Here is a 17,826-nt window from a genome sequence, read left to right on the forward strand (position 1 = left end):
TCTGGTGGAATTTTTAGGGTCACTTATATATACTATCATATCATCTGCAAAAAGTGATATTTTGACTTCATCTTTTCCAATTTGTATCCCCTTGATCTCCTTTTGTTGTCGAATTGCTCTGGTTAGGACTTCAAATACAATGTTGAATAGGTAGGGAGGAAGTGGGCAGCCTTGTCTAGTCCCTGATTTTAGTGGGAATGCTTCCAGCTTCTCGACATTTACTTTTTTTTTTAAATATTTTTTTATTTCGTATTTTCCTCAATTACATTTCCAATGCTATCCCAAAAGGACATTTACTTTGATGTTGGCTACTGATTTGTTGTAGATTGTTTTTATCACGTTTAGGTATGAGTCTTGAATTCCTGATCTTTCCAAGACTTTTATCATGAATGGGTGTTGGATTTTGTCAAATCCTTTCTCTGCATCTCAGGAGATGATCACGTGGTTTTGTCTTTGAGTTTTTTACATAATGGATTACATTGATGGATTTCCATATATTAAACCATCCCTGCATTTCTCATTTTTATTGAATGTGAGAAGTCTACAGATTACTTAGCTCAATACCTTCTTCTTGTATGGGAGAGATAACTTTACATAGAGATATATGATGTGTGGACTTTTTTAGCAATATCACAGGCTTTATAGTCTCTTAATGCCACTGATAATTTCACTATGTAATAGTAGCCCAGGGTCTAACCTGTGAGAAACACCTGGACCCTTACAACATGACCAACATTGTGGTATGAATAGAAAGCACACATTATCACTGTAATAATAATCTCTGGCTACAGAGTCCTATGTAAGACACACTTAGAAAACAGCAAGAGTAGTATGTAACAAAGTTCACAATGAGATAAAATTAAGGGTGAGTGATATTGGGAGATTATATTATAGAAATAATATTGTGCATAATCTTAAATAAAGAAATAATCCTGGCTCTATGACGAGAATGTTGACTTGTGACTGAAAATAGACAGCTCCTAGCAAATTAGCTTAAATGTGCAATATAAAAGCAGTTGATGAAACTTAAATTTATGCTCAATTAAGAAAACGTTAAAGTCTATTATAGAAGGGGAAGAGCAATAACTGATGAAAGAACCCGAGAAGTCTTCTTGGGGATAGAAAACATCAGACACAGAATATCAAAGAATGTTGAAGTCAAGGAGGGAGGAAAATGACTAACTACCACAATCAGGACACGAGCAACGTTATAATGAAAAATTGATACTTTAGAAATTAAAACACAATTCCAACGCAGTTCAAAGGAAGGCCATTAAACATGTTTATGGGCCTCTGGAATAAATTGCTGTTATCTAAAACCAATAAAACCCCAATTCACACAAGTGCTTAGACTAGAAATGTGTACTGCATTAAGCAGAAGCGCAGGTAGCCAGATCTCATTCTGTGGGGATGAATCTCTTTCTTCTAAGTGCTTCTCTGGTGGTGGCCACTCCAAGGGCACTGACCACCTTTTCTCGGTGGCGTGATTTCATCTCTATGGGTATTAAGAAAACTGTGTGCTTCAACAAGTTCCCCTAAAATAAATCAGCTAGCTACTCTGATCTTTAAAAATAGACTGTCATGAATTGCCCTGTGGGCTTGGGTTGATGGCTCAACAAATCAGGGCACCTACCAACATGAGAACCCACATTTGAATTCTCAGAACTCACATAAAAAATTGGGCATAGCTATGCTTGCCTGCTACCCTGAGTACTGGGGTGATGGAGAGAGGCTGACCTTAGGGGTGCACTGGCCAGCTAGCCTAGCCAAAATAGTGAGCTCCAGGTTCAGTGAGGACTCAAGGGACTGTAGCAGAGAATGAGAATACCCAATGTTGTGCTATAGTTTCCATATATACACACATTTATACAAATGTGTACACCTGTGCTCTCTCTCTCTCTCTCTCTCTCTCTCCCTCTCTCTCCCTCACACACGCACACACACACACACACACACACACACACACACACACACAGCCTTGCTGACCTCATAGCATGAACAACCCTGTAACCATTTGGTCTTTCTATGTCTGCTCCATTTATGAATTAATGCCTAGGCCTTAAGCTAGGCTTGTTTCCCAACCAGCTTGTAACTTGATTATGATTTATACTATTCTAAGTCTGCCACATGGTTAGTTACCTCTCTTTAGTTCTATTTGCCCAGCTTTCTCTGAGTCTCGGTGGTGAATCCTCCAGCACCTGATTGTCTCCCAAGTTCCCCTCTCTCTCATGCACAAGAGGTTATAATTATACCTCAATATATATAATTTTATTTGATTATTGTATTTCAATTAAACTTGAAGAGAGAAAGTAATCTGTAAAGATTATGATCCAGTGGAATTTCTAGCAGGTATTATTAGGAGTAGCTTCTGCCAAATCATTGATTTGGTTTATCTCCAACGATCCTAACAGGCATTATCATATCCTTTCATGGGTGTAGATAACTGTATGACATGTGTACAAAATATAACTGATATTTTGTGTGTAATGAGTCATCAGAATAACCTTCCATTGTTTAGGCTAACAGATGTGCATGATGTTATTTAGATGTAATTGGAAAATCTTTACTTAAATTACTCTTATTTATATATCAATTATAAAATGTTTGATTTATTTTTATAGATTTTGAACTTATTTTTAAATTTTAATTTTTGCTATGTTTTATGTATATGAATGTTTTACCTGCATGTATGTGAACCTTGTGCATGCAGTGTCCGGAGAGACTGGAAGAGGGAGCCAGATCCCTAAGACTGGAGTTAACAGCTGGTTATAATCTGCCTCGTGGGTGCTAGAAATTGAACAAAGCAGGGTGTTCTGCAAGAGCAGCCAGTACTGTTAACTGCTGAGCTGTCTCCCCAGCCTCACACACTGATTTCTTTACACTTGCACCTGAGCACTTGCACTATTGTTGGATGATGAACTGCTCGTGCAGAGTGTGGGGCAGGAGCTCCCATCCTTATATAACCATGATATGAAGCCCGGACTGTCACTGAGAAGAGCAGAAAAGGAGCTACGATAGTTTATAATTCCTCTTTTGGTTAGCAAGCCTAAAATGGATGTGGTTTTTAAAAAGAAGAGAATTTAGTGAAGCGGACAGATCCTTCAGCCTACCACTTCCATGTTGCTATTATATAGTGGCTAATACTACAATATAATTTATGAGGCTTGATAATTGTTATAAAAGAAAAGGATTTTTAATAGTAATTCTGCTACTGCTTCTGAGTGTTTGACCCTCTCAATGACGGTTCATGCTCCAGAAAGGATTTAAGTTCTTAACAAAACATGTAATCTAAAAAATGTCATTTTGACTTAATAAAATTTGCAGGGAAATGGATGGAACTTGAAAATATCATCCTGAGTGAGGTAACCCAGTCACAAAAGTACACACATGATATGTAATCACTGATAAATGGATATTAGCCAAAAAGAAGCTTGGAATACCCACAACACAACTCACAGACCATATGGAACCCAAGAAGAAGGAAGACCACACCAAAGTGTGGATGCTACAGTCCTACTCAGAAGAGGGAAGAGAATAACCTCAGGAGGTAGCAGGAGAGAGGGATCTGGAAGGGGGTGGGAAAAGGCAGGGTGGTTCAGATAAAGGAGGAGATGAGAGAGAATTATAGAGGATCAGGAATTTGAAAGGAGGTATGTAGCAGTGGGGGAGGGGGAGCTGGGAGTAGCCACTAGAAAGTCCCAGATGCCAGGAACCCAAGAGGCTCCCAGGACCCAACAGGGAGGGCATTAGCCGAAATACCCAACAAAGGTGAGATAGAACCTGTAGAGACCATATCCAGTGGATAAGCATGGCTCCCGGTTGAGGGATGGGACCACCCACCCCCAAAATCCAGAATTCCTCCTGTTAAAGACAAAAAGGCCACCAACAGATTGGGAAAGGAGTTTTACCAATCCTAAATCTGATAGGGGACTGATATCCAATATATACAAAGAACTCAAGAAGCTAGACTCCAGAAATTCAAATAACCCCATTAAAAATGGGGTACAGAGCTTAACAAAGAATTCTCAACTGAGGAATACCGAATGGCTGAGAAGCACCTGAAAAAATGTTCAACATCCTTAATCATCAGGGAAATGCAAATCAAAACAACCTTGAGATTCCACCTCACACCAGTCAGAATGGCTAAGATCAAAAACTCAGGTGACAGCAGATGCTGGCGAGGATGTGGAGAAAGAGGAACACTCCTCCATTGTTGGTGGGATTGCAAGCTTGTACAACCACTCTGGAAGTCAGTCTGGAGGTTCCTCAGAAAATTGGACATAATACTACCAGAAGATCCAACAATTCCTCTCCTGGGCATATATCCAGAAGAATTTCCAACTGGTAATAAGAACACATGCTCCACTGTGTTCATAGCAGCCTTATTTATAATAGCCAGAAGCTGGAAAGAACTCAGATGTCCCTCAACAGAGGAATGGATACAGAAACTGTGGTACATTTACACAATGGAGTACTACTCAGCTATTAAAAAGAATGAATTTATGAAATTCTTGGACAAATGGATGTATCTGGAGGATATCATCCTTAGTGAGTTAACCCAATCACAAAAGAAGTCATCTGATATACACTCACTGATAAGTGGATATTAGCCCAGAAACATAGAACATCCAAGATACAATTTGCAAAACACATGAAAATCAAGAAGAGGAAAGACCAATGGGTGGATACTTCGTTCCTCCTTAGAATAGGGAAAGGAGTTACAGAGACAAAGTTTGGAGCTAAAACGAAAGGATGGACTATTCAGAGACTACCCCACCTGGGGATCCATCCCATAATCAGACACCAAACCCAGACACTATTGCATATGCCAGCAAGATTTTGATGAAGTGACCCTGGTATAGCTGTCTCCTATGAGGCTATGCCAGTGCCTGGCAAATACAGAAGTGGATGCTCACAGTCATCTATAAGATGGAACACAGGGCCCCAATGGAGAAGCTAGAGAGAGCACCCAAGGAGCTGAAGGGGTGTGCAACCCTATAGGTGGAACAACAATATGAACTAACCAGTAACCCCAGAGCTCATATCTCTAGCTGCATATGTAGCAGAAGATGGCTTAATCGGCCATCACTGGGAAGAGAGGCCCCATGGTATTGCAAACTTTATATGCCTCAGTACAGGGGAATGCTAGTGCCAAGAAGCAGGAGTGGGTGGGTAGGGGAGCAGGGCAGGGAGAGGGTATAGGGAACTTTCAGGATAGCATTTGAAATGTAGATAAAGAAAATATCTAATATAAATAAATAAATAAACAAATAAATAAAATAAATTTGGTTTAAGCAATAACAACAACAACAGAACTTCAGGGAGATTTGTGAAGGCCAGTCTGGACAGAGTCTGTAAGTGAGTAACATGTCTATGTGCAGGGTTAAACAGAAAAAGCCTGAGTCAGACTAGAAGGGATAAAAGACACAGACTCAAACCCAGGCAGAGGCTGAGCCATGCACCCTATCTAAAAAAAAAAAAAAAAAAGGAACTGTGGGGACAAAGAGTGGGAACAGAGTCTGAAGGAAAGGTCATCCAGAAACTGCCCCACCTAGGGATCCATCCCTCTGCCGACACCAAACCCAGACACTATTGCTGATGCCAAGAAGGGCTTGCTGTCTGGTATAGCTGTCCCCTGAGAGTCTCTACCAGAGCCAGACCAGATGCTGATGCTCATGCTCACAGTCTACCATCAGATTGAGTGCGGGGACCCCAATGGAGAAGTTAGGTCAAGGATTGAAGGAGCTAAAGAAGTTTGCAACCCCATAGGAAGAACAACAATATCAACCAACCAGACCCCCCAAAGCTCCTAGGGACTAAACCACCAACCAAAGAGTACACATGGAGGGACCCATGGCTACAGCTGGATATGTAGCAGAGGATGGCCTTATCAGGCATCAATGGGAAGAGAGGCCTTTGGTTCAGTGGAGGCTCAATGATCCAGGGTAGGGGAATTCCAGGGTGTTGAGACAGGAGTGGGTGGGTGGGTGAGCACCCTCATAGAGGCAGGGGGAGGAGGGAGGAAATAGGTGGTTTCTGGAGGGGAAACTGGGAATGGGGATAGCATTTGAAATGTAAATAATCAAAGAAATTGTCAATTTTTTTCTCACAAATTTTCAAAAGAATTATTCACAGGAAATTATACTTTGGCTAAAATCTGGGTTATCAAGTGTCTTGGTTATTGGTGTATTGCTGTGAAGAGACACTATGACCAAGGCAACTCTTATAAAGGAAAGCATTTATTTTGTTGGGGAATTGCTTACATTTTCAGAGGCTTAATCCATTATCTTCATGGCAGAGAGCATAGCGGCATGCATGGCACTGGAACAGTAGCTGAGAGCTTCACATGCTGACCTGCAGGCAGGCAGGCAGGCAGGCAGGCAGGCAGGCAGGCAGGCAGGCAGGCAGGCAGAGAGAGATGGGGGTGTGGCTGGTGTGGGCTTTTGAAACCTTGAAGGGCATCCTCCTAGACCACACCTCCTAATCCTTCTAATCCTTTCAAACAGTTCCACTCCCTGGTGACTAAGCATTCAAATATAAGTGCCTATTGGGGCCATTCTTATCCCAACCAGCACACTGGGTATTAGGTATTTGCTGTTGCAGAACAAGTCACCACAAATTTGGTGCTTTAAACCATTCATTCTTGCAGACTTTGTGGGTCAGGAAACTGGGTTCAGCTTAGCTGAGACCTTTGCTTCATGGTTTCTCTCTCACACAAGGCTTCTATCAAGGTCAGACAGCCAGGTCTGCAGTTTCACTTGAAATCTCATTTGTGAAGGTTCCAGCTCCAATCTCATGGGGTTGCTGGCAGAATTCAGTGCCTTAGAGGTGGTTATGAAGAGATTGAGGCCTTAACCCTTTGCTGCCCAGGAGGCTATTCCTTGATACCTGGAATTTTCCACAGCGTAGTTTGCTTTAAGCTAGCAGAGCATCTCTTAGCAGAAAATAAATTGCAGTCTTGTCTTTTAAAACTGCAGGAGACAACTGTCAGCTGTGATGTGTTTTCTAGGTTTGAGGCAAATTCTAGGTCCTGCTAAGTCTTGTTGGAGGCGGTTACACAAAGGAAAGGATACCAGAGGCAGGCATTACTGAGGCTGTTTTAGAATCTGCTGATTGATTTGACATGTATGATACCTTGTCTAAAATGTAGCTACCTGGCAACAAGTCACAGTCAGTGAGGTCTATAATCAGCAGGAACCAATGGCAGTGTATCAATAGTGTGAAAATTATGATGAAAGCAACATTGAGTGAAAATTCACAATGAAGGCCGTTAGGAGGAGGACTCCCACACTGTTTTGACATCTGGAAGACTAGAATGAATGATCAGTTAAACTATGCCCCAAGGTTCAAGATACATGCTAAGAAGAACTGAACATTTCCATTCTATTTACACATCCTTTCTCCTTTCTCTCATTGATTTCTATTCTATAGCTCCTGTTTCTCCTCAGCTTGATTCTTCTCAACTTGCAGTAGTCGACATAAGCTCCTACTTTCCCTACCTTCTGTGAAACACTGAGATCAAGGCAACCCGTGTCTCTTGATTTTCAACTCTAAGACTCCAAATAAATTCATTTTTCTGACTGTACATTCTGAGTTAGCCATGCAGATTATAAATAAGCACAAGCTACAAGGTCCTGTGTTGTATTGTGGTTTTCCTCCAATTCTATTGGCTATGAAAAGAGAAGCACTGCACTAGACCTTGGCAAAACAGCCACAATTAGAAAGTCATTAAGGAATATGCACTGCTTTAACTGAGTACACCTCTGTGCGGGTTTCATCAGCAAACGTGGTTGCACTTATTATACTGGTAACTGAAATCTTTTAGTAACGGCATCTCAGCGAACACATTGCTAGCATATTCCTCTGCAAAAATTACTCTTGGTTAAAGAGAAGATCTTTTATATGGCTAGACATTTGCAAAGAAGATTAAATATGTAATTGTATAATAAAGTTCTTGACTTTCATTAATTAGCCAAATCTTTGTAGAGTATCTAAGAGGGTATTTGTGTGTTCTTAATAAGGGCAAAATATCAGCTGTCAAAACCACAAAACAATAAAGGCCCTTCTTAACATGTTTCTATGTAAGATTGCTTTGAAGCTTAGCAAACCCCAGCAAAGTAGTAAATAGGAGGGGTTGATTCTGGCTTTAGTAATGTTTAGACTGTTGAGTTATGGTTAGTGGGTATTTTAATATTATACCAGTGAATTAATACTATAATAGGAGTGGAAGTATGTTCATTAACTTGTATCATGGTGAACAAAAATATTCTATTTTCAAAATGTAATTTAATTAAGTTATAGAAATTACTATGGGAAATGCACCCAAATAATGCTTGTAAATTCAAGTACTTTGAGCAGCAATGGATCTAAGCAGAATAAAAGATAAACTTCATTTATTTTGTGTGTGTGTGTGTGTGTGTGTGTGTGTGTGTGTGTGAGTGTGGGTGGGGACATTGAACTTAATCTCAGTTACAGGGAAGGTAATTACCCCTGAGCTACATTCCAGTTCTAAATGTTATACTTCATCAATCTATCCAAGAATACTATATTCCTTAAGATTCTTACTTCTTTTCTAGTACTCGAAATTAGAATATATAATGTATTTTGAGAGATTATCTTGGTGTGTAGGCATTCTTCACTGATATACATGTACTAAATAAGATGTGGATCTACTGTATTTATATACCTAACTTACAATATCTTTGTGAATGGTTAACAAATACCAAATAGAAAGGGTTAATAAATGCAATGACTAGATTGGGGGCCAGAACAGCAAACAGATGGAGATATCATCCGAGCCTATGATTGTAAAGGTTATCATGCATTCTGTCAGCACTGTGAACAGACAAGTAGAACTAACTGTACATCCGATGGTGTGAAGATCTGGCACCTCGATGGGTTCTGCTTTGTCATTGTCCTTTGTGTGCCCTCTAGAATGAGACAAAGAATTCTCATCTGAATACACAATGAAGTAGGCTTTCAGACGAAGTCTGTAGGAACTCTAATCTCTAAGAATGGACGAATAGGGAGGGCTTGCCAAGAAAACCAAACAAGCAGACATGTTCAGTCTAAAGAATATCAAAGAAGAAAAGCAGTGGACACACTACGGTCCTGTGCACAGCAATATTTGCCTTGTGTGACAAATGATTCTTCCAAATTCTGATTGTGTGGTTTCTGTTTTAGGAAATGCTCAACTATGATGCTTTAAACACAACACATAGGATGATATTCAGCTCTAAAGCAAGGTTAGGACCTTTGTCCAAGGATTTAGTTCAGTCTTAGAAATTATAGCTGCAAATGCCAAATCAACTATGGTTTATCTGCCTTTGGATATTTGCATTAAAAAATCTTGTCATATTATGGAGGCTGATTTAAGCAATTGAACGCATATTTTCAGAAATCTAGCCAGCCTAATTACATACCTTTAACATTCTTAATGAACAGAATTGGGGAGGTGTTTGGTAAGGATAACTCATGTGAACTGAGGAAAGGTCAGTAAAGTTTTTTATGTGGGAAAATCCAAAAACTTCTGGGCCAGATTTCCCACAAAGGACTAGGCTCATAGGAAAGCTGTTTATTTAAACAGAACTATTCTAAATTTTAGTGTGTAAATTCATATTAGCTAAGCCAGTTTTATGCTTAGAGTCATGAACAAAGAAAGATGTTTGGAAACAAACCACATTTAGGCAAAGTGGAGTCAGTTAAAAAGGATGCCACTTAGACAAATCCCTTGGATATGAAACACTGTTTTTGGTGAGCGTATGGATGGGATTAGAAGTCTTGTTATGGGGAGACACTGTAAATTGTTGGAGTTGGAAGTATTTTCTGAGCTTTATTGCGTATAGTCAACAGAAATAGAAAATGGTCTTTGACATTCTATTCTTTTGTTGTTGACTGAGGCATGGTCCCAGATAGCCCAGGCTGGCTTTAAATTCACTATGTAGCTAAGGGTGACCTTGAGCTCCCAATCCTCCTGCTTGTCCCTCTTGAGTAAGTGATGGGTTTTCTTTCCCTGAGAGCTAAGCAAGGAAGTGACAAGTAGGGTCTCAGCTGCCACTGAGGCATACCCAAGCTTGCAGACAGGGAGTGGGGCAAACTCCACATCTATGTAAGTGCATGAACTTTTAGTGAGTCCTTGGTCCCTTAATTCTTTTAAAGAGGTAAGGGGGAGTACCAGCCTAGAAGGCTCAACTATATCCTTCCTGGAAAACAACATAAGACATCACCCTAGGTATCGATTAGAGGTCATTCTGAAGACTACTCTCTTGTGATCAGGATTTATTTATTTATTTATTTATTTAAATTTCAGTCAAGCCCATGGGAACATAAATCTTGTCTGTACAGGTTCTACCTGAGTTGTAGTTAAGTTTAAGGAGTCTGTACTATCCAGATGTGAACATGACGTGGTAAATCCATCCCAAAGGTCTTCAATTCATACCATGAAGATGTCACCCATCTAATTATTCCAGTGGCTGCCAAGGAGGCTTTGAGGTTTCTTCAGGATCTGCTTGCCTTCAGCCAGATGACAGAGCAGCCCAACAGTACAACAAGATTTGTTTGCCTGACAGGGCACTTGCACGTCTGCTGGATTTGTGTTTAGGATCTGCACAGGAGACTTCGCAGTGAAAATGGCGTTAGTTGAGTGCAGCTGTTTCCTCTGATGTAGACATGACCATTAGTGTCTTGAAGGAGAGCAGCAGCTTTCCCCTGCCTAAGACGCTCACTCTGTCTAGTTTGTCCAGATCCCCACTTGGAAGGAAAAGGAAGGATTGTGGGACTTACAAGGCTTATTATGAGCCTTGGGAGATCCTCACAAAATGTCTGTTTCTCTGCTTTCTGAGATTTCAATCGCTACCTCACAATCAGAGAACAATTAACTGGAGTGGGACTTCTGGGTGGTACAGCTGTCAGCAAGTCACTTAAGGGACTTTCAAGTGTGGCTGCCTTTGAATCATCTATGTTCCTGTAAGGACTCTCACAAACTTGTTGGCTCACCAAGCTGCACTTAGTTGCATTTGGTCTGTGGGTGCCTGCTGTATACAGAGTGAATGGACAGATGTTCTTTTATTTCTCCCAGAAGAGTCAGCAAGGGAGGATGGCGACTATGGAAACTCCCACTTTCATCCTAGCTCCCTTCCTTCCACACTCTGAGGAAGTTTGTAGGACAGATACTCATTGGGTTCACTCACTATTCATCTCTGGTCGCCTTCTCCATTGCTCTGCCCTGATCTATAAATTAGACACATCAAAATGTGATTCCTCAGCTTCTTTCTCATCAAAGACTGGTCTTGTGATCTAGTTCCATCCAGTTTGGGGATGCAAATGCCCTTGGGCACACACACATCTGTGACTTCTTTTCCTAAATAAAAGGCAGAGAGTCTCACCGAGGAAAACCCTTTCTTTACCTCTGTCATGCCAACCTCTTTCTTTATGAAAGTCGATTCCTATGACTTTTGATTCCTTGATTCCTGCAGGCACCATAGCCACTGTGAGGTTGTGAGGAGATGCAGGTGAAGAAACCAAAGTGATTCCCCTAAAAGAATTAGTTCTGGATACGGTGACACCGTGGATCCATTTCTCCCGATATGTAGAGTCTACCTCTGAACTTTTCAGACAGAATTAGTATGTTCCTATTTGTTTAATACTACTGTAGAGTTCTCTGCTTCTTGAAGCCAAGTGTGGCCAAAAGTCTCAGTTGTGTGTGATCATTTAGATTTTTCCAAATCTGTTGTTTTTGACGGCACTGTTCCCATTCAAAGGCAAGGAAATCATGTTTTTTTTTTTTTTTTTGTCTGTTAAATTTTTCTGAGTCAGATACGATGCCACATAATTTCTCTAGATTGAGGAAGGCCTGTATGAAGTAGATTATAGAGAGAAAATCTGATATTAAAAATGTTTCTTACAATAGGTACAACAGACAATAATCTACCCAAAGTAGGCTGAGACCCAGAGATAATTTACTTGGTGGATGAGACTATATCTCATAGATTTGAGGTCAGAAAGTAAAGCTACATCTCTCTAAGACTGGAGCTGGAAAGCTGTATTCAATGTTTCTCTCTGCCCACATCATGTATGGTGTGTGTGTGTGTGTGTGTGTTTTCCTATGAGTGTCATTGATTCTCACTGCTTGCCCGAGTACATAGCAGAAAAGTCATTTAAGCTCTATCAGGACAAATGCAAATTTAAACTTAGGAACATTTCTTACTTTGAGCTTTCAAATTCTCTGGAGGAAAACTGATTGGTCTAGGTTTTTTTTCCCCCCCTCATCATCCCTTCAGCACAATATTATTATGGGGATTGGGCTAAACACATTAGCTTTCTTAGGCTGCAAGGGAGTGCATCTTTTGAGAAGGGAGTATGGGTTTGCATGTGAGGAAGAGTGGATGTTGAAGAAGAAATAGCGAACATCTCCATTGACCAGATTCATTTTCCAGAGCCCTCTCATGTCTCCTCTTCTCTCTCCTGCTAGTCCTATATGTCTTTCCCTTCTATGTTCTTGTCACGTGTGTATTAAGTTCCATATATGAGAAAAAAAGATTCTGAGTGCATCCTCATAATGGTATCTCTAAAACAAGAATGTGATCATGTTTCAGTCCTATTTAAAACCTGTTTATCCCAGCCATGTGGTGGTGGTGATGGTGCGAGCCTTTCATCCCAGCACTTGGGAAGCAGGCAGATCTCTGAGTTCAAGTCCAGCTACAGAGTGAGTTCCAGGACAGCCAGGGCTATACAGAGAAATCCCTTCTCAAACAAACAAACAAACAACAAACAAAAATAAAACAAACAAACAAAAGACCCAAACCAGCACCCTCCTCCATTTTTATCCCATTCAGTCACTCTATCCTCAAAAAAAAAAAAAAAAAAAAAAGCTAAGATTATTTGTAATTCTTGCTTTTGGTTTGTTAATGTTTTTTATTTAATTTTCAACAAATAGAGCAGCCCCTCCTCTGTCCTGTCTTCCTAGCCCCACCCCAAAGCCCCTCCCTCATTATCTCCTCAGAGAAAGGGTAAACCCTGTTTGGGTACCAGTCTGCCCTGGGATATCAAATCACAGCATCACCAAATGCTGCTCTCTTTCCCACTGATGCCCAATAAGGCAGTCCAGATAAAGGATCCAGTACAGGCAAGAGTCAGAGATAGCCTACACTCTAATTGTTAGGGGACCCACATGAAGACCAAGCTGCACATCTGCTACTTCTGTAGGGAGCCTTCCCCATCCCAGGTCTCTGGCTAGTCTCAGAGATGCTGCCCTCTGACAGGCCAGATTTCCATTCTCTCTCCCAGCCTTCTCCCTTTTTTCCACACCTGATCCCTATTTCTGTTTTCTTCCTCACCCCCTCTTCCATCCAGGTCCCTCCCTCTAGCCACTTCTGATGTCTATTTTATTTCCCCTTCTGAGTGAGGTTCATGTATCTTCCTTTGGGCCCCCCATATTACTTAGTTTCTTTGTGTCTGTGGATTATAGCATGGTTATCCTGTACTTTATGACCAATGATTTTCTGGCGCTGGGTCATCTCACTCAGGATGATATTTTCTAGTTCCATCCATCTGCTTGAGAATTTCATGTCTTTGTTTTTACTAGCTGAGAAGCATGCTTTTTATTTTAATTGACATAATAAGTATAAATATATGTGGAGCGCACACCATCCACAGTCCTTAACAGTCCGTCTGATGTCTTTGCACAACTCCAGAGTTATTCTTCCAGCTCACCCCCACTTTTTGCCACCACCCAGGTGTTTTCTCACCCAGGGCCTGTCCTTAACTAACTAGGTGCCTCTTGCAGTGCTCAGCACTCTTTTCATTACATATCATGCCATACCATAATTATTCTTTGTTTGCTCTGGACCTTATCTTTTAGTGGAGGGCATTATATTTGGTGCAGTGTAGAATATTCTAAGACTAGTGTTTGGCACATAATGTTTGCCTATAATAAGTAGGCATTTGGTATTTAGTGAACAGATTATAGTGACAGTTCATAGTTTCTTTTTTTAGCTGTGTCTTTTCCTATTCATTTACAAAAACTGAACTGAAAATAAATCTAAAGCTATTTGAGGACACATGCCACAAAAGAATATGTGAGAGAAGGCAAGCTGAGCCTAGCATAAGGCAGAGAAAAAGGAACGCAACAACAAGGGCCGTAGCTTGAGGGGAGCAAGCAAGAGTCTGGAGGCTGTTTCAGAGCTTACCTCGTGGAATACACTTCACTAGGAATAGTAATCCTTAAGGCAATTCTTTGATGTTGTTATGCCCACAATAAAAATACTAAAATTAAGAATTAGATCAGAGAAAAATAAACTGATTTTGAATCCTTGATATGACAAATACAAATAAGAAGCAAACGAAGGAAATAAAAACCCTCCTGAGAAAGTCTTATGCAGATTTTTGAAGGCAAACCGTAGCCATACCTCCAGCCATTTTTAAGTGGATCTGGTTTCTGGATAAGTGTGTGAGTTATTTTTCTTAAAGGGATTGCTTTTGCTTTCATCTGTCTTGGATATAGTGCTGATTATCTAATCTATATGTACACATTCTTACCTCTACCAGGATAAATTCTGCTCCCTCCCTCCCTCCCTCAAGCTTTTACACCAGTCTCCGTGCAGATGATTGAACCTGGGGCATCATATATGCTATGCAAATGCTTTACCGCTAGCCTAGCCCTTAAGTTCCTTCGCAACTAGGCTTCTTTACTTGTTCTATTTTTTTTGATTTAGTTAAACTCTTTGGAATCTAGTAAGGGCTCCTCACCACTCTTTTGTGAACCATTAGCAACAGAAGCATACAAGCAGGGACTAGCTTAGTGGACAGTTGTACTGTAGGTCACACACGTGTAAAATGTAATAATCTTAACAGTGGCATTGCTGAAATGACCATATACAGTACTATGCAATAAGGAAAACTTAATCTTCAAGTTCCAGCTTTTCCCATTTCTGTTAAGATGGGATGTCATTAAAATTTCCAAATCTTAGTTTTTAGATTAATAACAAGAGAGGAGGATTGACGACGTAGCTCTTCGGCAGTGTGCTTGCCTAGTGTGAAGGAGGCCCTGAGTTCAGCCCTAGCATAAAGCCACCCTTCAAACATAAAATATTTTTTTTTTCCTAATAAGTCTTTTTGTTTACTCTGGAAGAATAAACTAAAATGCTATATGCTAAAAGGCTTTGGGAATATCTGGTCAAACGCTGCAAAAAATGTTTCTAGCTGATGACAAGCAGTATTAAAACAAATGGAGTTCCTGAGCTGAAGGAACACCAATCAGGTTCATCTCTAGGCAGGGGACGCCAAGGGTTGCCACGTGACGTCATTTCCCCGCGCCGGGCGCCAAGTGCTTCCATCCCGGCCCGGGCAAGAGTCGCGCGCCATGGGGACCTGGCGGCGTTTGCTGCTCTTTGGCGGGTTGTCATTTCGGGGTGGTGGCGCGGCCACTGTCCCGCCCCGGGGGTGCCGAACTTTGGGTTGTGGGCGCCAGGTGTGTGCCGAGCGCGGGCGGGGTGGTGCGGGCCGGACCGCAGGCGCCTGCGCGCTCCCGCTAGCGGGTTTGCTACAAGGTGGTTGGGGCTTGTGGCCCCAAACTGTCCCGAGAATGGATGTGAGGCATGCACAGTGCTCTCTTGTTTTTGGGTTATTTAGTGACCAGATTAAGGAAAAGGCAAATCTGCGGAGGGCTTAACTCGGTAAAAAAGTCCACTTTAGTTTTTTTTTAAAACATCCACACTTACACTGGTAGACAAATTTCAACTTGAACAATTACCTTTGACGTTGAGATTAGCATTTAATAAAGAGCACCTAAAGGCTAAGTCTATGGCAATGAACATTATTAGAAAAGAAAGCCCCGTTAAACCCAAACTCTGGGTTGTTTTCTCTTTTACAGCATAGTAGTAATCCAGTGATGAGAATGATTGGTTTAAATCACTTTTTTTTTTTTTTAAAGTTATTAGGCGCTGAGAATGAGGCCTTGAAACAAAGAAGAACACAAGTCATGTCCCGCGGACTTCCTAAGCAGAAGCCTATAGAAGGTGTTAGAGAAGTCATTGTTGTGGCCTCTGGAAAGGGTGGTGTTGGAAAGTCTACCACCGCAGGTATTTTAAGGTGTCCTTTCCCCTCCTGACTAATGAGTGATGCTCTCAAATGCACTGTAAATGACCACCTTTCAGGCTTCCTATCTGTGATGTTTCTGACATTGGTTCCTTAGAACTAGGATTTGATAATGGCTGGGAGCTGAACTAATAAACACCTTCATTACTAGATTGCCTATTCAATAGAGCAAAAACGTAGTTAGATTGTCTACCGATATTCTGTTCACTTAACTGGGAATCTCTTTCGGAGGCTGGTATGCAAATTGCACTGACCACTTAGCCCAGTGTATTTGCCATAGAAGTGCCTAGGAATTGGCTGCTGTTACTTTTAAAACATCCAGTAATTGTATACTAAATTATGTCTGTTCTTTTCCACTCTGTCATCGTACATGTACCTGAATATTTGCAATGAGAACACTTATTATTGTGTTTGCTTTTCATTTAATCACATGATTTATAGCATTTCTAAAGTCACCAAGACCTCTGCTCCTGTGCTCAGGTGCATGTGTGTGGAGGGCAGAGGGTAACATTGGGTGTCTTGGTTGTTCTCCACATTTTTTTCAGTAGCTGCCTGACTACTAGCTCTCAGGACCTGCCTGTCTCTCCTCTGTTCTATCCAGTGCTGTGGTCACACCCAGGTCCTTGTGCTTGTGTGGCAAGCACTTTACATATTTGGAGCCATCTTCTCTCCGAGTCATCTTGTCTTCACATCCTCTTTATCCGTATACTAGTGATGGGGAACCTTTTTCGTGGCTCTTTTTGGTGATTGTAATTTGCCACTAAGATGGTGTTTTTAGCACCAAAGGTTTTCAGTCCTGAAATAGAATCAACACCCAAGACTAAGTTATTTTCAAGAGAAATCTTTTATTTCTAAAGAGACTATAAGGAATAATGATGTGAGAAACTTCTTGTAACCCTACCCATTAGAACAGCTTATTGAGCTGTGTTGGCAAGTAAATATTACGTATTTTGAAGGTTCTAGTGACAGATAGTTCTGTACAGTTACCCTCATCAGCCCAAGGAGGTCAACTAAAAAACAGTTTGTATTTAAAATTAGATGATTTACCTACTATCAATCTGGAATACAAATTATTTTGTAAAATATGAGTAGATTTGTAAGTACCATGCCCTAGGTTAAACAAACTTTATATACAGTATTTTAATCCTCACAAGACTTATAAAAGTAGGAGACAGCTTTATTTTATAGAGAAGGAAGCAGACTGACAGATAAAAACCTGTAGCTACATGGATACCTATAACAACATTTATTTTGAAAAGCAGTCATGGTTATACAATAATAGAAGGTGGTGGAGCTGGGTTCAGATCCAGGTCTGCTTTGCAGTTTATGCTTGTAACTACTGTCCTGATGGAATTGGCAGTGTTGTTCTGCAAGGAACTGGGATTCACACTAGGAAGACGGATGGTGCGAGGACCTGTGTGTATCAGCCTTGCAAATGCAGAGCTTTAGGCTCCCTGCTCTCTGCTGTAGCCTGGCTGCAGAGCTGGTTGCTGTGTTTTGGGGATGCTGCTTCTCTCCTTTGTGTCTGGAATCACTGGCATAGGCAGGTTGGCTGCCATACTCTGCCACACACCGTTTAGCTTCCTCACCTCCTCCTGTGCACAGCATCCCAGGCTTCTGTTTAATTGTGTGTGTGTGAGCTATCCACGCAGATAACTGTAAAACCATTTATTTAAAAGGAGAATGGGCTACATCTATTAGATATTAAAACAGTTAATTTTTATAAATAAACTT

General features: G+C 41.0%; 1 protein-coding gene across 1 annotated transcript in view; it reads left to right on the forward strand.

The window, feature by feature from the left end:
• Window positions 1–15,314: 15,314 nt before the first annotated feature.
• Window positions 15,315–17,826, forward strand: part of Nubpl (NUBP iron-sulfur cluster assembly factor, mitochondrial) — a 192,549-nt gene continuing 190,037 nt past the window's right edge. Inside the window, exons 1-2 of the mRNA XM_021179009.3 lie at window positions 15,315–15,466; window positions 15,929–16,076. Of these exons, the coding sequence (XP_021034668.1) occupies window positions 15,359–15,466; window positions 15,929–16,076 (256 nt within the window). The 5' untranslated portion in view covers window positions 15,315–15,358. The remainder of the gene's footprint in view (window positions 15,467–15,928; window positions 16,077–17,826) is intronic.

The sequence above is a fragment of the Mus caroli genome, unplaced genomic scaffold (genome assembly GCF_978045245.1).
Source record: "Mus caroli unplaced genomic scaffold, Mus_caroli_1 scaffold_14, whole genome shotgun sequence".
Classification (NCBI taxonomy): domain Eukaryota; kingdom Metazoa; phylum Chordata; class Mammalia; order Rodentia; family Muridae; genus Mus; species Mus caroli.